General features: G+C 36.9%; 1 protein-coding gene across 4 annotated transcripts in view; it reads right to left on the bottom strand.

The window, feature by feature from the left end:
• TFEC (transcription factor EC) overlaps positions 1-21444 on the bottom strand; it is a 71474-nt gene that overhangs the window by 9438 nt on the left and 40592 nt on the right. For 2 of the 4 annotated variants that reach the window (XM_054813001.1, XM_054813004.1), the window contains 3 exons: positions 9705-9819; positions 8781-8837; positions 4622-4697 (listed from right to left, as the gene is read on the bottom strand). In XM_054813001.1, the coding sequence (XP_054668976.1) occupies positions 4622-4697; positions 8781-8837; positions 9705-9819 (248 nt within the window). The remainder of the gene's footprint in view (positions 1-4621; positions 4698-8780; positions 8838-9704; positions 9820-21444) is intronic. The other 2 variants (XM_054813002.1, XM_054813003.1) reach the window with 2 other exon arrangements.

The following is a 21444-nucleotide window of genomic DNA, read 5'->3' as shown; positions in this document are numbered from 1 at the left end:
ATAGCACAGAGGAGGTGCCTACATAGCAATAGTCTGCAATGCATCCAGCTCTGCTTAGCAGGCAGGCAGGCAGATTCATCTATGATGGGAAGAAAAAAACATCTTAGCATTTGAAGATGGATTAAATCCAAGCACAGCAAGTGCTTAAGAAGAATTCAGAAAGTCTCTGAACAGTTTTTTGGCTTTTTGGTATTTCTCTGAAAATGCTGAATTCTAAATTGGGTGCAAATAAAGTTATCCGAAAAATGATAAAAGCGGCACTAGGAAATTGTGGGGTTTGCTTTTTAGAGATTTATATATTGTGTTTACTCAGTATATAATAGAGATAAAATTTGAAATGACAAGGCCTACAAACCCATTTGAGAACCTTTAAAAACTGAGCAGCCACTGGCAGTTGTTAGTCATTTTATTGGAAACTGCTTTATAAAAAACAGACAAAACAGTTGCATTCATAACTGTTTTGAACCCACAAAATAGATATAGGTCAACTAGTCTGGAGATGGCAGGAGCTCTTTTTTTCCTTTTACTCTTTCACTGTCTATTAATTCCTTTCTTTTATTATTTTTTTCCTTATTCTTCATTTTTATTGTATGTATGTAAGACTCCATCCTGTAAAGACTGAAACACATAGGAAATGCTACATGTGAAAGAAGTCAGCTGAGAGCAGTAAGAAGTTATGCAGGTCTGATCATCAACAATGACTTCTGCAAAGGAGAATTGTGTCTTTGTGTGTGCATGTGGTACAATAATTTGAAATTTTTAGCAAGTTACGCATGTGTTATCTAGATTAATTAACAGAGGTCTACCACACTTAACATGATTTGCATGGAAAAGTAGCAAATAAGTAAAAAACACATTGTGTTTTATTGGTGTCTGAACCCTAGCTCCTCCTAACTTTACCAGCTGAATCTCTCTACAAATCTCAAATGCCCAGACCCAACCACGTAACTCTCACCTAGGAGAGTTTCTCATTTAGGAGAAAAGAACCATAGCCATGAGACTGATCTTCAGCTCATTTCCATTAACGTAACTTTGTTAAAGTCAAAGGACATTCACTAGTTTACACAAGTTGAACTGTAGGAAGGACGAGAGCATCTGATCATCTAAGATTAAAGCTAATAAACGAAAACAGTTTGAGAGAGGGTGGTAGTCACAGAGTTTGCCAGCCACAGAGCAGTTACTAATAACAAATACATTTGTGAAGTTGAAACTATGTTTGCAGACCATTTCTTTCCCTATTTCTGAGAAATTAGCTTTAAACTATGCTTGCTCAAAGAAATACTTTGAAGGACTTTGTACTTGTTTTGATGACCTGCACAATTACAAAGTGTATTCTCCTGAAAGGGGCAGCAAGTTTCCATTTTATAATAGCATGAGTGTACACAAGCTTTTCCTTTACAAGAAATGTGGCCATGCTGGCTGTTAGTGGGTCTGTCCACAGACGACAGATAGGTCAGGCACAGGCAGATGCAGAGAACAGAGAGAGTGAGAGCAACCCACTACTTCTGTCCAAATCCTCAGTGGTTCTCTTAACATCCCAGTTCTGTAAAACGACTAGAATTCTTAAAGGAAAGATTTTTCTTCTTAGTATTTCTGGCAATTCTTGTCTGACTACCATGAAACAGCTCTTGCATAGGCATCTCCAGATTCTATCACAATGCAAAGTCCTGTTAACCACCTAAAACTGGGTTCTGAAAGGCTGAACACAAAACAGCCATGACCGGAAAGGTAGATATATTTAAAGGAGCCAGTTATGAGTTTTTCAGCAAAATATGACTGGGTATTTTGGGCCTTTTTTAATTCTATTTCTGAATTATTCTGTATAACTGTTTTACATTTCTGAATTATCTACCACTTGGATATCTAAGCATTGAAAACTAAACAAAAGAGTCAAAGTTCTTTGCAACTTATCTCCATTTTCTAATGCTGATGAAGTGAACTTAAAACACCCATTCATTTAAGCAGTGTAATCCACACTTTTCATCACTAAATTAAAAAAAAAAACCAAAAAGTGAAAAGAATAGGGGTTTAAGCCAGTCAAAAGAAAGTCCCTGTGGAAGCTCTGCAGGAGCCAAACAAGTTCACTACATAACTAACAAAACAAAAGTGAAATAAAACCCCCACACACCACTTCTAAGAAATATAAATCATAAAAGGTTTCCAAATAGCATCAAAAATGTCCTTTTCTGTTCCTGAGTCTGAATGTAATCTTCTTGAAGCAAGCCATCTGGGACAGGCATGCTCACCACAATGGCTTAGTTATAGCACTATTTGCTCTTCAATGCAAAGGCTGATTTGCTTCACTGTCATTAGTCCAAGCATCACTAAGGTTTCTCTTTTTACAGCTAAGTTCCCACTATAAGAAGAATCTTCTAAAATCAATATATGAGGTGAAAATGCTACATGTGATAAAATGTTACAGATAAAGTATTGTAAGAGATGATACATCTCTTTCTTTCAAAGAAGAAGAAGAGGGCAGATTGGGGGCACAGTAAGGTGTTATGAAGGAAAAAGCAAGAACTGAAAGAGAGGGTAAGGACACTGAGTTGTGATTTGGCAGCACAGGACCATACCAGAAAGAAATAATAATTTTGATCTGCTCAGCCAACAAAACAACATGGCCAAATTAATGTATTTCCACCTACAAATATTAAAAAAAAAAAGTGTTTACATTTCTTTGGATTAATTTAACCTGGCACTGAGCTATAGCAAAGTTATGACATAACTTAGTTTTTCAAAAGTGTCCTGCACCTTTTGATGCCTCATTTTTCGTAACACCAACTTGAAAGCCTTTAAATAGGCCTATTTTCAAAAGGAGTACTGATTCCCAGCCTTTTGAAGACAGCAGTCCTCAGAACGTGAGACACTTAAGTTCAACTCGTGCTTTTGTAAACATAAGCCACTTTGGGGCTGTCACACTGTCGAACTCAGTCATGGGTTTGCAGACTAAAACAAGAAAAGGTGATGTCTTCAGGATCTATACCTGCAACTTTTTCATCAAGCAACACCACCAAAATCTGTGGGTAAAATCCATCTTCATTTACTGGAGCAAAATTACAGGTCCAGGTCATTCATTTTTAAGAAGAGCTTAAGTGATTGCTCTAGGTATTAATGTTTTGAATAAGTTTATAAACTAAACCTGAATCCAGACCAAAACATGTAACTGAAACACCTCTGTAGGCAATCAAAAATCGCAGCTGGAATTTGTACTTCATGCCCATTTCTAATTGCAGTATAACTTGCTTCCATTATTGCTTTATAGCTGCAAACCAACAGTGCCATCCACTGTTTTTCTGAGAAATCTTTCAATTATTTGCCCAAATGGTTTTGAATACTGAAAGATGCACCAGCAAAATTAAAAGGCTTCTACCAGTCTGTGTTTGCAATGGATCACGTGTGGCCAAAACTTTACTTAGGTACTTAGAGCACTTCTTATTTTAACTCAGCTATAATACCTAATGCTATATTAATAACAAGAACATGCCCATTTATCTAATCTTGGGTGGATGCTGTCGAAGGATCCGAGTTTTTGAATTCTCTAAAATGGATGTGGTGCATTAACTTTCTCTCTGGTGATTTCACTCCAAATGGCTTGTTATGCCAACCTTGTACTTATGTAAGTCTCACACAGCTTTATATTGTTATAGAAATCCTTAATATAATCAAAAGTTTCTTAGTCCTAAGCAAAAAAAAAAAGAAAAAGGCTGAAATATCAATAGATGTTTTCATTTGAAGTATCATGCAGGTCTGTATTGACATGCAAATGATAAAGACAAAATCTGTATAATCAATTTTATGCGAGTCACAATCATGCTAGTGCATGGTCTTAAGGCTTCCCTGAGTGATATGAGAAATCCAAGGCTAAAGTTCAGCATTAAATATCACACTGAATTGTTATTGCTAATCCTGCAATAGGCTTTCCTACCGAGGTGGCTTTTTTCATATTGATGACAAATATAAGCTTTAAGGGAATGCAGGTATAGTTTAAGCAATATGCATTTTGTGTTACTGTAAGTATATGCATTAGTATAAAATGCTATTATTATAGCAATTATAGCAATTATTATTTTTATCCTTGCATTTTAGGGCTGTTGTTTTCTCTGCATTGAGTGGAGGACTTTTGAAAAATGCTCAGTCTACAGACTCTTAAGCAGATTTTTTTTTTTCCTTAGGCAAAGGGCAGAGTGACAACATGCGTTTTGTTTTATCCCACTAGAGGGCCCATGGCAAGGGCTGAAAGCATCACTCCTTCCTTCTCCAGAGGCACCACACAATTGCTCCCAGGGACAGAGCGCTGGACTTTCTGTTCTTTGGCTTATCTTCTTTTTCCTTTTTTTTTATATTTTGTTTGTGTTTTGGGGGTATTTTTGCCCTGATGTGGCAATCTCTCTTAAACACCCTGGAATTGCTTTCATTTTATTATCCTTTCACATAAATTTCCCCAACAGGCATCAAAAATCTGTCAAAGGTTTGTTACTTTAACAGCCTGATCTGAGCCAGTGACCCAGCATGGCAGATTTTGTATCCCATTACTCAATCCTATAGCCAGTATATGCAACTGTCTTTTTTTTCCCTGTATTTAAACTATAAACATTATTATAGGAAAGACTGTTGAACTCACGGATCATTAGACTTGGGGATGAGTGTGCCAAGCTCCTTGATTCGGTAATTAATATTATACCTTCTTCTTCTCTCAACTGTTAAAAAGAAACAGTTACTATTTTTATGGTGAAATATTCTTGGGAAAATTCAACATAAAGCATTTTAATTAGTTAAAAACAATTCAGTCAATGTACAAAAAATTTCTTCCTCGAATAGAAGTCCCGACACGATCTCTTACCTGTCTCTGACTTACTCTCAGGACAAACTCCATGATCAGTACCATCTCTGTATCTTACCCTACCTGTAGTTTTCTGCTGATTTAAAACTAGACTCCCAGAGAATGAAATAGTCACACATTCTCTAAACATGAGCTAACAGTACTTTTTTTCCCCTGGTATTTATGTATCCTTTCTCCACTCGGCTCCCATACAACAGTTTTCAGCTTCGTGGAGTTTTCCTGATGACTTCAACAGGGACACAAGACAACTCATCCAGCATTTCATATTTTGGCAGAATTCCTGCTACAGATCACAGTTAACAGCTTCTTTATCCCTTATCTACTGTTACCAGCATTGCAAACCACAGAGAGGACATAACTGCAACCATATCGCTGAACTGAAACTGAGAACAACTGTGTACCAGAAACACTTTGTCCCCAGCACATCTGTTTCCTGCAATGATGGACAGCACAAGCGTGTTTACAATAACTTTTAAAACACAGAAAATGAAGAAAAACATCAATTAAAAAACAACAACAACAAAATCTGTATTTAAATTTATGCTTCTCCTAAGACAAACTATGTATGGTATCTTGGTTTACCTGCAGTTTAGTTAGAAAGCAAAAAGCGAAGATAAGCCTCTTAAAATTAGTTCCCCGTCTCTCTGCTCTCAGTCCACTTTATCAGCATTGGACTGGCATCCAGAGTGGAGTGTGTGGCCCTTCTCTGCACAAAGGGTTTGTCACCTTTCTGCCTCCCTTTTCACTAATTTAGAGAGAATTCTGCTCTGCCTCCTCACCAGTTTTTTTCCAGCTACTTTTACATCCAGAAACCTCACATTTTCTAGTGGATAGGCCCAAAAAATATCTCATTGCTTTGGGGGATTTCTTGTATATAATTGCAACACGGAAAATTTATTGAGTGAGAACGTAGTTCCGTTGTGTTACTGCTAGCTGTCAGAGACCAGCAGTGATGTTCTACTGGTGTGAACTTGCACTTTTGTCCACTCCCTCCACATTGCACTTTGACTCAATCCAAACCTCACTGGACAAACAGGGTTCACTTTGGTCCATCACTTGAATTGCACTGAGCTGTTTTTCTTATGACTTGCTTCTTGAAAGAGCTTACCTTGGGCTCAACGTGGTAATGCCACCGTACTCTGTCAGACCAGACCTGACCCTGTAGGCCAGCCTAAAACGTGGGTAGAGTGGATACATGCTCTCCTCCTCCATGTATGGAGATATGCACTTCAAGTTTGCTGTCTTAATTTTGAATATAAGTACAAAAAGCCCAGTAGAACTAAATTAGAAGTGTGCAGCCAAGCGAGGCCTGGTGGGTCTTCTAGGCTGACTTCAACCTTCTCAGAGTCATGCGAGCATATCGCTTCCAGCCTCAGCCCCACCACATAGATCACTTTTGGTTCTTTACTTCTTCCAGTACATAAAGGTGTTTTTTCTTCCTGTCTGTGTGAGGCTCTTAGGTTTGTGTGACAGTCAGTTCCCTCCCCAGCTGACTGCAGCTCAGGGATCTCCCCACGTGTTATTATTTACAGTGCGCTGCCTTGGTGAGATGCATTATCTCGTCTTACTCTCTCTAGACACAGGAATTTCACTCAACAGATTAAAGCACCTCAGTTTCTGTAGTTGTGATGCACATATTTAGGAGAAAGGGTTATAATCCTCCTGAGTGTACTGTTAAGTGGCCCCTTGCATCCCATTGGCATCAATGTGCTGGATCTTGTAGGAGAACACGGTATATGGAAGCACATAGCAACTGAGCAATTTAAAAGATGAATTTCAGTGATGTTGGCAAAATAATGGGAGGCCAAAAAGAGTTAAAGAATGTGCATGAACTATACAGTCATATGGCATATTAGTTGTTGTGTAATTTGTATTTACAGTGTGGAAAAGCTCTGCAAGAAACTCATCAAAAAGTAGTCAGCTAAACATTGGCTATAAAACAAAGCAAGAAAAAATTTCTTTACAAGTGGACACTTACAATATTCTTTTTCTTTCTATTTTTGTAGGTTTTTTTCCCAAAAATAAACTCCAAATGATTATGCTAGTGAATTAGAGGAAAAATTTTGAAGCTTGGAAAAATGTTTCTGTAGATCTTCCCTGATTTATATCTGTTGCTGTTCCAGTGGTATCCTGGGTTATCAATGATATTTCAAGTACTAAATTATACCAAAGCTAAATGAGAAAATTAATTTTTAAATTACATGGACAGGATGACCAGATAGTAAACAAACGTTCTTAATTCTTTCTTTGAAAAAAACAAAAACAAAAATCCAAACCACAATACACTTACTAATTGTTTAAACTCTTGCTGTTACATGAAGAGGTTCCATTTCTTAGATCTAAATTCCTTTTCATGGTTTCACTGAGTATCCAGCCTTTCAAAAGGAACATTTTTCTAGTTCCTCCTTAGTAGGAGGGACAAAAATATTTCTGAAAAATGTGGACTTTAATTCAACCTGAAACATGAATGTTTGTAAAATTCTGATCAGGTTTCAAAAACTGCTTTTTTCAGACCATCTCTAAAAAAAGGGTACTCATAAAAGAGAAAATCACACTAAAAATGCCTTTATATGTAATGCATTAATATGTCCAAGCCATCAGACAGTAGAGCTGTCTCCAGAGAGACTTTGAGCTCTGAAGTATACATACACCTGGAGCCAAACCAGAAGAAATGTTGCATGTATGCATGCCATCATCCTGGCATACAGCCTGCACTCAGTTGCCAGTGGTGAGGGGCAGTTCTCAGATATGTCCTCTGTGTTCAGGAAAGATGATCTCAGAGTCAAAATGACAATGAAGGCAACAGTAAGACCTGGCATCCCTAACGTATGTGTGTGCCTGGCTTTCCCCTTGCAGTTCCAGACAACTCCTGCCCACCGCCTTTCCTAGTCCAGCAAAAACTCCCCATATAGTGGCTATTAACTAAGTACCAATTTAGTTTAAATTCACAGAATCATAGACTATCTCAAGTTGCAAAGCACTCATAAGGATCATTGAGACCAACTTCCAGACTATTTCTGCTGGAAAAAGTAGAAAGTAGAACTGGAAAATGTAATTGCTTCATTCAGCATTTTCCAAAAAAGAATCCTTTAGGGGTTTTGTTTCAAATTGCTCTTTAGAGAGAAAAATTGCCTAATTTTATAGCAATCTTTCAGCAATTAAAAAATTTTTTTTCCTATTCTGGATAAACCAAAATGTTGTTTATTTTTGCAAGTTTACTATTTAGACACTGAACTATGCATTTCACTATGTTCTAAGCCTAAACTACAGAAGACTGTTCCTCTAGAAGTGAAGCGCCTAACAGCTGTACATGGCTGCACTGTTCTCCACAAAGGAACCAGAAGTGTATCCCAGCCCACAGGAGTTAGGGGGCTTGTGTATCAGAGCAGAGTCAGAGCACCGTGAGTCTCACCCAGTCCTGAACTGATCTCCTTTTGTGACATACAATTCCCACAATTTTAGGTGCTTAACTAGCATTTAGAAGTTGTCTGATATCCTCAATAATTATTTTTTTTTTTCTTTCCCATCACCCATAGAGACATGGGTGCTTCAGTAAGTAAGGTGTCAAGACTTTGGATTTTCACTGTTGTTTTTTTCATCATCTGCCTCCTTTCTTGTCTGTTTTGCACTGTAATTCTTAAAGACAACATCAAGTGTGCAGGATAGATGTACAACTATAGAATAAAAACATAGTAGCAGGAGATGATATGGAAAAAAATTCATTACAATATGCTAAGTATTTTGAAAGACAAAAGTCAAAGACAGAAATTAATTTCAGGGAAGAAAGCTGTGTGGTTGGCTGTGTTTGCAGACTGAGTTCAATTTGATTACCCTGGTAAGATGCTGATCTAGAAGAGAAGAGACATGGTAGCTAATGTATATTATTTCTGCATTCCCCATGCATTCCATTTAATGAGATGGAAGATGAACATATACTTACTGAGATTGTGGTTATCCTTTTTTTGTCTCTCCTTTGCCATTGCTCGTGTATCTGCTTCTGACAGAAAGTAACATTTATTAAAACAGTCCTTAAGTTGCAATTCCAGTACTTCTTTCACCTTTTCAAAATGGCCTCTTGTCACAAAGAGCAGCCTTCTAGTCTTTTTACTTCATTACTCTTTTTATTATTAAACAAGATCATAAGCAAATCTATATTCTACCAGTACTAAATTTTTGATCAAGTCTGGCAGGTTGCTTAAGATTTTTTCATTGCACATTTTTTATCTAAGAACATAGAAATGCTATGGAGGGTTATTTTTCTCCAATTTGCTGTATTTTACATCAGGATAAAACTTACAATACACTAATGTGAATATGGATTTGTATATCCCATAATGCAAGAGTTAATCAGATTTGTAAGATATTGAACAAGCTCACTGTTTCCTCTGAGTGACACTAATAAACTGTACATGGTTGTTAGCATTCTCTGGATTAATTGAATGTAACTTTTAAAGTTGTTAATCCACTAATATAGATTTACCTTGAATAGCCTTATTGTAAGGTTTTAAAAGAACCATTTGTTCTACCCTGGAACAAATTTAATGGCTGATAATTTATTTATACAGCTGATCAGGAGCCAACATGTGGAAGAATCCACTATGTTTCCTAAAATAATTAGGCTTATTAGAAGCATGTTCATAAAAAAGCGGGGGGCAAACATGGTTTCTGACTTGTTAAAGAGGAGAACAGAATAAAAACATTTCTCCTTGGTCTTTGCTGTTTTCCTTAAAGGAAACTACAAACTTCAAAATTCCCAGGAATTTAATTATAGACATCTATTTTATAAGCAAGATTTATTCAACTTTTAAGAGAAACACCATCACTTCTGAAATTATAAAATACTAAAATCTCAGAGTTCTTTTACCTGTGAGTTCCCTTTTTACTGGTAGATTAGCTGGGCAAGAAGCATTTGTAAGACCCATATTAGCTGGTGCCATTCCCTGGTCACTGTTATATATATCCAAAATGCTGCTAGATAGCTTGACGGGGAGGGGGAGGAAAGAAGAATAAGGAAAAAAAAAATTAAAATAATTTAAAGACTTAAAAGATGAAAAAAACATAATTCAAAGAGCGAATTTCTTTGAATATGAGTCTAGTGTTCTTTAGAAGGAGCTGTGTATATGTGTCCAAAGGGAAAGTTTGCCGTTATGTAGTATTAAGTAAAATTGTAAGTGAAGGGTCGCAGTCTGCCACTGCTGCACCAGCAGCTTTCTAAGTGCCATTTGTGGGGGTTTCAGGTGCAGAGTGATGGCAGGATGTGGCCCCTCATGCCTCTTTTTTTTAATTACTTCTATACAGTGTTTTCCAATAACAGGATTACCACAACTGCACTTCAAACATGAATTAGGTTGAAAGTAAAAATAACCTTGCTGGTTTTGATCTACTCCCCAGTGATTTTTTAACCACATCACTATACTCTGAATTGGTACTTCATACTGTGCCTGGTTTAGCAGTATAAAGATTCAGTGACCCAGTTAGATGCAACAGTTAAAATTAAAGTGGACAGAACATCAAAGAATATGCTTTAAGGAAAGAAACTGGTGCTGTTGTCAGGATAGACCAGATAACCTAATAGTTTTCACATGCATAACATATATGATCATGTATACCATTATCCTTATTACCTTCCAAAATTTAATACAACATTCTTTACATAAACCCATAGAATGCACTTAAAGAGAAGTAAAGCTGAAGTATATTTCTATGGATTCCAGATAATTACCCAAATATTACTTTTACTTGAATAATTTTACATTATCTGAAATAACTGTAAAATATGTACAAGTTTAGTAAAGAACAGTTCAGGCTTTGTTCAGTTTCTATGACCATATAACCAATCTTTCAGCATTGATCATTATCTTATATATTTCTCTATGTTCATGTGAAAACAACTGTATAAAAAGAGTCCAAGCCCAGGTTCACAAAAAAGATTTGCTTTCTTATTGACTTCTAAGGCAATAAAAGCAACTTTTTTTTTTATTTCCATTTTATCATGCATACAAAATTTTTGCAGACTTTTTTTTTTTTCCCAGGGTCAACATACAAGACTCAGACATTGAGTTTAGGTCCACCTGAGCAAGAAACAAAAATGAGGAAAAAGTAGATGAAAAAAGTGAGGAAAATTGTGAGTAAAACTATTACCTTGAGACAGAAAATCATGAAAGAAAATTAGGAGCTATTTAAGAAAATTGCTTTTCATAGACAAGAAAACACGTTTTTACAGATCTGCACCCATGGATCTTGAAACATCCTGAAATTTTTCAGGCAGGTTACCAAGACACCAACCATAGGTTTGCTGGGAACCAGCTTTTTTTAGACTCTGATCATTTCTTTTCTTATAGAGACTGTGAGCTTCACCACAATTTATTCTGAATGGAGACACTTTCCCAATGACTTTCTCAGTGTGAAATTGTTCCATGGCAATGTTTGCTATATTTTTAGATTAAATCTGAGATTGTAAATAAGTTTTATTTTTAAATAATAATTTTACTAAATTAGCTAATAACTGAACTAAATTAGCTGAGAATCTAGTTTGTGCCAAATTCTCCTAGTTGTATAGCCCACAATGAAAGGAAGCAATCCTAATTCCTTTTGAATACACATAAACAACATGTTCATTTTTAAAGTAGTTTGTAGAAGTTTATTACTTAGGAGAACTGAGAATTCTTAAATACCATTAGAAATTACAACTCCAAGTCAGTTTTGAAAATCTGCTTACATATTTGATCTCTCAATGAAAATAATTTTTTAAAGAATGTTTGGAATTCAGTTGAGTATTACTCAAGAACAAGCTATGTTTAATATGCAGGATTTGAATGCTAAGCGCATTCGCACATTAAGCACCTTTGTTTCATTCCTGAGTGGTAAACTGACAAGTATTACAGAATTCACTGCAGCTTTAACTTTGCGTTTTCTTTGTTCCAGTGATTGTATAACTATATTACAAGAGTGAACTCATATTAGCTCTAGACACATATTTAATGACTTCCTACATTCATGTAAATGAATTTGGCTTATTGAAATTATATGAAAATAGAATTTTCATATTTAGTGCTGATATAAAAAGTTGAGAGTCAATGTGACTCCTATGCTTATTCCAGTGGACTATAACAGATAAGGCTGTTATGTGGTTGAGGCTACTGTTTTTGCGAAATGCTAGGAGCATCTCTTGTGAGACCCCACCTGGAGTACTGCCTCCAGCTCTGGGGACCCCAGTACAAGAAAGACATGGAGCTGTTGGAGAGAGTCCAGAGGAGGGCCATGAAGCTGATCAGAGGGCTGGAGCACCTCTCCTATGAGGACAGGCTGAGAGAGTTGGGATTGTTCAGCCTGGAGAACAGAAGGCTCCGGGGAGATCTAATTGCGGCTTACCAGTACCTGAAGGGGCCTACAGGAAAGATGGTGAGGGACTGTTTATGAGGGAGTGTAGTGACAGGACAAGGGGTAATGGGTTTAGGCTGAAGGCGGGTCGATTTAGATTAGATGTTAGAAAGAAATGCTTCCCTGTGAGAGTGGGGAGGCACTGGAACAGGTTGCCCAGAGAGGCTGTGGATGCCCCATCCCTGGAAGCGTTTAAGGTCAGGTTGGATGAGGCTTTGGGCAATGTGGTCTAGTGGAGGGTGTCCCTGCCTGCAGCAGAGGGGTTGGAACTAGATGATCTTTAAGGTCCCTTCCAACCCAAACCATTCTATGATTCTATAAATAGTAACCACTCAAAATAATATCATCTAATAAATAATCTAACAAATGAGAAATGTATATCTATCGTATTTTACACGACACATATTTCACACAGCTATGTACATTACTTCAATAGCTTGCATGAAATTGGTGGTAATCTTTTTAATTTGTAGGATTAACAATACCATACATGAAAAAAACAGAATTTTAAGCCACAGTTTGACACAAACACATGAGATACATCAGTGATTACTTCTAAGTTTCAAGCAGTAATTCATCTTTATCCTTGAAATGCAGTTAAATTTCTATAGTCTGTTCACAAAGGTGTGAATTCAAATGACAAGGCCCAAATCCAAGAGAAAACGTCATGAGGGGCCAACTTAGCTGGTAGTGAAAAAATAATGCCAACACACCTGAAAGTTCAGTAGTATGTGAGTGTTCAAAAGAGGGTGAATAAACTCAACTTAAAGCCAAAGATAGGCATTTCAGCCGAATTTGATTACACAATTGATGAAGGTACTTCCATCTAACTCAGCTACCACTGTCTGGAGCGATAAGAGTTCATATGCCTCCTTCCATCAGCAGAACTGCTGGGGCAGTGTCATCCCACACAGCCGGGGCTGCAAGCATGTATCTGTCTATGGTTTATGTCTGGCTGCTTCCATCTAACGCTTCCATCGAGCAGTGAAAGGCATGAAATATTTTCCCAAATGTCCCATATCATCTTTGTTTCACACAGATGATCTCCAGCATTTTTCCCCTCATCATTTGGCAATTTTTATCAGTCATTAGCAAAGCAGAGTCATAACTCCATGTGGAGATGATGAAAATGAAAGCCAAACCCAAGTCATTCATCTACTGATGGCTACAATCTTATAACCTTACTAATTAGAATGATTCACATATGTGTTAATCACAAGGAGTGTCAAAACCAGTGTTCTGCCATGCCATTAAAGAGAAACTTTGATTTAATGTTAACTGTCCTAAATTATTCTCCAGAACTTGGACATCAGAGAATAACCCTATTCAACAGCACTGTCACAGAGAGCCTACAAAATTCTCACTCATTTACCTATCTGAAAGCACTAATTTCTGGGCTTCAGAATCTGTCTTTCTGATTGAAACATTCACAGGTGTGATAAATATGACCATTTTTAATAATTCATAGTTAGGTTACTCTTGGGGAATAGAGTGGTAGGTTCGACCCTCCTTAAGTCTGTCATTGCCTCAGTCAGTGCACTGAAGGATTGGATAACAGAATAAACAGTTTACTCATCTGGCCATAAAAAGGACACACACAAAAAACGGTCCTTTTCTTCATACCTACATCCCTTCCAGACTTAAGTTTGTGGTCTTGCTTCAGCATTTTTCTGGGTGATTCTGGTCAGTACAAAAGCAGTTGTGCCAATCTCACTAACTGCCTCTTTCTTCCTGTGAGTAGAAATCTCAAGTACGTTGTAATGGCCAGTACAACGGGTAAGTGGCATCTCTGTGGATAGAGCCACTGCTGATCTGCCTTTCACACTGTCTTCATTCTCAGTTAGCCACAACAGCATTTTCACACTCACAGCAGGGCAAAGTGGGTATAAAGCACCAGTAAATTAGACTACCTTTGACAGTCTCTGTGTTCCTACAGAAATGGTGACACATGGGAAAATCTGCTATGAATTAGTGTGTGAGGAATAACTCTCAATGTCAGGATTCAGGATCAGGAGAAGAAATAGGAGGTGATTAATCTGGCCTGTCTTGGACACTTAGAGTGAACTGAATCACCTCTGTTTCTTCTTATTGACTCCAAAGGAAGCCTGGGGTGACTGTTGCAGGCTTTCCACATGTACCTTCCTTCACGAAACCTCACTGTGCTCCTAATGTGAAAATTTCCAAAGAAACTCTTAATTTAAAAATCACATAAGAAAATCAAAACAAGCCAGACTGGATCTTTCTTGACAAATATTCGCATTTCTGATTATTGGGGAGTAAAAATACAATCAAACTATTTTGTTCAAACTCTCTACCTGAATTTGCCCTGCATTGATATAAAGCATGGAAAATCCCAAGGAATTTCCTTACTAATGTTACTGAACATTGAGAACAATCTTAAAATAAAAAGTGGCCAATTTTGATACAACATGAGGAAAGATACTTTTTTTTGTCTGTCAACGCGCAGGAAGCTCTTTTAGAAACACAAACATCTGGGAAATAATTGATTTTTAAATTACAAAATTAAAATATATATCACAATATATTATAAAAATTGTGTGCCAAAATACATCTAGTTCTTTGGATATGCACTTAAAACTCCATACACCATAATGTAATTTATTTCCTATAATGCCATGTAAGCGGGGAAGTTTTTGCAGTACTGAGGCTTCAAATAGTTTCCAGTTCTACATTACAAGATAAATATATACATTGACATAATCTTACAAAAATCCAATGCAATCTTGTTAAAAGTACAAATCATTTGCAATGGCATAATTATATGATATGTGTACAATGATGATCTTACAATTATATAGCACTGTCAAACCTGATGAATCCCAAAGCACTTTAAAACTCCAGCTGATTACACTGCATCAAAAGCATGTTCTTCCTTTCCATTTAGAGATGTGGAAACACAGACATTTGGGTATGAAAATTCATAAGTCCCAGGAAATAATGTATTTATCCTGCAGGTGTCATGAGGTATATTAGTTCACACCTGTGGTGTTCTGAGAAGTCCTGGTAAGTCACATAATTTCCACCCTTTCCATTCATGATACACATATTTATGTATGTGTGTCTGAGAATTTAGATGCAAGTGGCTCGTAAGGAATGAGCCCACACAGAGTAGAAATAGCAGTATATAATTAGCCATTTTTCCTACTTCTAAAATGCAGCCAGCTTCGGACAAAAGTTTAATAACCTTTAACACAGCAAATGGTTAAGTGGGAATAACCAGTGACAATGTGGTACAGGAAGAGAATAATACCATATCTAATTAAAACTGCAAGAAGAATTAAAGAAAGCAGACTATAATTAACAAAGTTAGCATTTGGCAAGGACACTGGGTTTAACGTCCTTGCTTTTGTATAAAGTGTCATGGGATCTTCAATGCCTGTGTGCAAAGACTGGAACATGAGAATTTCCATTCACGGGGCTCAGGCCTGAAAGATGCTCAACTTTGAAGCTTAGACCAATTATAAAAGCAAACTTCGGCTGAAGTACCTGAGCGAGTGCCTGGCTTGAGCTCAGCAGCACCTTGCAAGAGCCTCGGACCTTGTGCTTGCTGGCAGTGCCCAAGGCAAGTACTGTAAAGGCCTCGTCCAGAGGGGTTGTTGTATTCCATACTTGGCTCTGAACTGCTATGCAGGCAGGATTGCGTGGCAAATATTGAGGGTTTGTTACCTGCATGGATGTCTAGCAATGATCGCAATTTGCAGTCTCTAATAACTTATGCTTTATCTTAAAGGAAAACAATACTAAGCTAGGAAAAACATTGCCTCATTAAGGGAAATAATGTGGAAATCCCACAACATGGCAGGTGTTGGTAAATATCATGTAATTTCAAGGAAGACTCAAACCAAATAGCATTTCCATATCTTCCAGGAATGAAAGAGAAGGATTCTTAATATGGTAATAAAATATATGGATACGGGTTGTCTGTGCCTGTTCACCTGTAGTCCCTAGACAGCTCTATGTCACGATAGTGTTCACTTACATGATCACGTACTATTTAAGTATTTTTCTATGTTGGCTAATCTTTGCATAACGTGTTTGTCTTACAGTAACATTCAAGTCTGTAAGGATCATGGCTCTATCACTGTCAGTGTTGCACAGCTAGAAAATAACAGCCCAACCCTCTTCTAAAGTCAGCTAGATTTTTCTTAATTTAAAAATTCTGCTGAATGTGGTAACGCCCAGTCTGGACTAGAAAGCATTTCCTGTATATTGGGTTCATTTAACATATCATCACATAAGCCATTTCATAAACCAATAATGCTCTGTCTAAAATCAATTAGGTTTCACATCTCCAATATTTTTATTTGGAATATGTTCCAAAAGTTGAAAGATCACAAATTATTGTTAAAAAGCTTTCTTTTTATTTCCATTCCTAGACAAATTTTATTTTGGTTTTGTTTTCCTTTAACTTATATAGTTCATTGTTTAGCATTCCCATGTGATTATTGTGAATGACCGTCGCTTCTTTAAGCCTTTGCTTCACTAAGTTAAACAGGCCATGCTTCTTTAGCATACCATGCTATGATGCGTCCTAACAGGCTTCTCCCTACCTTTTCTGCTTTGAATTAGTTTTTCTGAAGGGTGGACACCTTTATTTGTCTACAGCATTCTAAAAGTTTTGTACCCAGTGAATTCCGTAGTGGATATTTTCTTGTGTCTCTTGGAAATCTCTCTCGTGATGGATCCTAAGATCATATTTATCTCCTTTTTGCCATCCCATCATTTTGATTGCTTATAGTCATCCACTGAGCAACTAATGTAACCAGATCTTTCTCTGTCATCTCCAGTTAATGAGCTCTCAGCTTACTGCAGACATTCCTGTTATTAGTATTTAAATGAATGACCTCGCACTCAGTACTATTACATTCCTTTCATTTATACTATTCTGTCATCACAGTCATATAATTCTTCCTCTATGATATCCTCATCCTCCTTTGTATTGGCAATACCTTCTACTTTTGCTACCTCAGTAAATTTCATCAGCACAAACGTATTTTTTGTACCAAGGTCACTAATGAAAATATTAAAGAAACTGAGGCTTAGGATGGATTCTTGGAGTACTTCATTAATATCTTCTCTTTTAACAAAATCACTATCGTCTCTTTAGCTTGCCCCTTAACCTGAAAAGAATCCTGTTCAGTTACTTTCCATATAACCTGTATTGCTTTTTACTAATATGCATTCATAAAAGGCAGCTACAGTCTACAAACTCTGGATTTGCAGGACTAGCTCGAAAGACTAATTCCAGTAGCAAACAGCTCTCCATACATCCAAAAGGCTGTCACTAATCATGGAAGCGATGGAGGATATGTACATTTTTAAAGAGAAGATACCTTACATGTTCTAGTTACCTAAAATGGCTAAACCCTAGCATAGCAAGAGCTTTTCAACAAAGGCATCTGGACTGTCCTGACAGGTCAAAACAGTTCATCAGCTAGCCTGATTTCCCTTGAGGGACCTAGGAACAGGCGGCAGGATGGGCTTTCCTGTTAGTGGAGGCTTATTTCCAGCTACCATTTCTCCTAGGGTCTTATTCCTCACAGTCACATTCACAAGCCCAAATGTATGATCAGAAAGGTCAAGATGCCCCCAGAAAATACAGAGGTTGGGACCAGATTGCCTCTACCAGAGGTCTTCATTCTTCCCAGGTCAGAAGAGCCCATGAAAAAGAGGACAAGTGGGAAACAAGCTGCATGAATAGTCCTGCTAGCAGAAACTTCCTTTGCTACCCTCTTTTCCAGGGTTAATAACAGCAGACATGCAATTCACCAGGTGTGTCTACATGCCTATATTTCCTGCAGTAACACAAGTATGGCATAAATCCAGAGCAGCTGATGTCCAGCACAGACACTTCTGAGGATCATTGGCCTGATTATACACGGTCAGATTGCGTGTACTGCACCTACAGACTTGGCAAACTCGAGTAACAGGGAAGCATAACACATGCTGCTCTACTTGTCACAAGAAGAAACTATGCAGCTGCCTAAACTGAAAAGCTGAGTACTGTATCTGCAAGAGAAAATTTCTTTTGGTGCTTGGTAAAAATTAGTACTTGCTCAGGCTACATCTAAGATAAAGCATTCACATGTGAAATATTGGTACAATACTTTATTCTTCCGCCCCCCCCCCCCCCAATATATCCCACTTAAATTATGTTCTCATGAACCTAATTGATAGCATCACTTCAAAGAACAGTTTTGTAAAATAAGGCTACTTTTCCTTCTTAGCAAAAAAAATAAAATAATAAAAAAAAATATTAGCATCCATCCATTTCAATGTGGTTCTTGCTTATTCATTTTAATTAAAAAAATCAAAGCATGGATTTTGCAAAGTTTTTATACTATTATCCCATACCTGCATCCCAAATGTAGAAATCTAAATTTGGAACTTTGTCCACAGTTCATTTTACAAATCAAATGAAAGTTTGTTCAGTATTTGTGTTACTGTGGTACAAAACATAAAAAACATACTTAATTCCTTGTCATTCCTTTCCTGTTTATTCATGACAGGCAAACAAAATTATTTTTCAGTCTTTGAAGTTCACAGATGAACTTCAAAATGTGCACTCAATTTGGCCAAATAGTGAGTTGATCAATAAGAGTATAATAACCCAGTCATTGCATATTCATTTTCAAAAGAGTAATATCTGGTATACTGAGTGTTTCCAATTTTTGAGAACAGTAAAACTGGGGTAATTCTTGTATCTTCAATGTGTGTTTTAGTAAATTGTGACTTTTCATCTAATTCAAAGGTGTTGCAGACAGGATGAGTAATCTTGTGGGTCAATACAAGTCCTGTACTCAAAAGACTGGGGTGCAACCTCTGGCTCGCTTTTGCATTGCTTGAAGAAAGTTGAGCAACATAAGCTGTGATATCCTTTTTCTTTGTAAGGATGTGTTTACGCTGTCAGCTGTCAAAAGTTGTAGTATACCAGTTTTAGAGTTGAGAACAAGAAGATCCCATTCACAGCTAAAAGTTTTAAGTCCTTTTGTAATTGCAATACAAAATACTTATATTTGAAAATAGATGGTCTTTAGTAATAATTAATACCCAAAATGTTCCAGTTCCTCTTTTTTATTATCTAAAGAGAACAGCAGAAAAGCAAATGCTTCCTTTTTCAGACTTGTTTTCCTTTGAACAAATTGTATCTCCTTCTATATTTATCTTTAACATGGTTCATAATTACGCACTCCTCAACCAGGGACTTAATGTTCAGATATATTATATTACATTTTATATATTATGCATGAAAACTAGTTCATTTTTTATCTTCAAATAATGATCATCAAGCTGGTTCATTATTCATCAGAGAAAAATGAACTCTGTTCATATTCCCAGTTACAGTACATTCCTGCCCTGATCATATACATAGAAGTCCATTGTCTAGATAAATGTCTGATCAAATATGACCAAGCAAAGGAATTTTGTGGAGAATTAGCCTTCTGCAGAAGAGTTCTGTTCTTTCAGTTACCATCTCTTAATTATATGTTTTTAGCTGTTCTGGGCTTTTCTGGTTACAAAACTAACATAACAGACACAAACCAAAAGTGAAGTGATGTTGTGATACTGTCATCATCCAACTTGCAGCTGGAAATCAAACATCACAGGAGTACTGCCCCACTAACCTCCAGGGTTTGAAATTCAAAGATGACACTTAAATGGCCACTCTGTTAGCTGCTTTACTGAGTTTATTGCACTAGTAACACCAGCTAATGCACTAATTCCTGGTTCCATCCAACTTCTTTTGGCATGTAAATACCAAATCATTCAAATTCTTCCTCTAAATGACCAAACCTCAGCACAAAAACATAAGAAAAGTGAAAAATTGAGGCTGAGGGACAAGAGAAAAAGAGATTTTTTTTTGCAGGATTAGAATATGGGGCATTTTCTCTTAAATATAGATGCTAACATCTCTAGTACCAGTATTTATATTGCATATTTTATGTGTATATTATATGCTTTATATTATATTCTCTTACATTTCACATATCACCTAAGTATCTGAATACATTACAGCAAGGTATTTACTGATTTCTGCATCCTAGTATGTTCAGATGGATTAAAATGTACCATGCAAAGTTTCGTTTTGGTTAGAATTCCTTTCTATAGTGATTGATTTCAAATATATTCACAAGTGTTTATTTATAGTGCAAATATAAATGCATAGTTAATTACTTCATAAGCTACTGTACACAAATTGTAAAGGTCATAGAAGGCCTTGGCTGATGAAGAAGGAGGTGCTAAGAAAAGCAACTGTATCTTTCAGGAGTTTATTTCTCAAAATGGGCTTCAAGAAATCTGTTTTTTCCACAAGTTAGCTTTATCTTGCAGTAAGAAGCTTGACAGTGCCTGGTTAACAAAGTAAGCGGCAACTGTTGCTGCCTCTGAGCTCACAAGTCTTTTATTCAACTTATGTAAATGCCATTGACACAAATTTATAAAGTTTAGCCCCAGAACTGATCATAACCTATATATTACAGACTCCAAGGAGCTTCTCTATCATCTGTCATCTACTAAATATTTCAGGTCCTGCATTGCTGTATACAGACAACACGAGACATGCAGCAGAGGCTGCACATCAGGACTTTGGGATAAGACAGAATATGCCTGGTGGCCCCAAACAGCAGGAATTTGCTTGCAGATCCTGCTGCACAGGAGCTTAAAATTAGTTAGGAGTGCATATTAGGACAATTAGAAACTTGTTTTATCTATCCTTTTCTCTTACCTCAGTTCAATGTGTGTTAAGCTCTGAGATGAAGACCATGTTTGTAAGAGGTACTTACATACAAACAACTGTGTATTTTAGAATAATACTTCTATTTATGTTTACCTTTCCAAAAGAGAAAACCAAATAGGAAAAAAAGGAATTTTTCCTTCATTTCATAGTTAATGAAAAAATTTACTCCAGCTGCATGAAGCTTGAGTCTTCTGGCTCCTTTCAGCCAGAGAGGTCTAACACCAAAATAGAGAAGGGTTATTAGACATCGTGCTGTTAGAGTGTTAGAGACGGAGCTGAGCTATTTGGGCATTTTGCACAGCTTTTGAGTGCTGCAGCTATGTAAAAGTGGACCACATTTCTTCTCCTGACCCAAAGTATTGTATGCTCTATGCTATGAAGACCTTTTCTACAGCATGAGGTAAACTGCAAGCACTCATACCCAATCTATTTGGAGGACTTAGAGCATGCAAGAGAGCTGTACACT

The sequence above is a fragment of the Grus americana genome, chromosome 1 (assembly GCF_028858705.1).
Source record: "Grus americana isolate bGruAme1 chromosome 1, bGruAme1.mat, whole genome shotgun sequence".
NCBI lineage: Eukaryota > Metazoa > Chordata > Aves > Gruiformes > Gruidae > Grus > Grus americana.
Note: the sequence above shows the minus strand (reverse complement) of the source record. Positions and strands in the feature narration are given on the sequence as shown.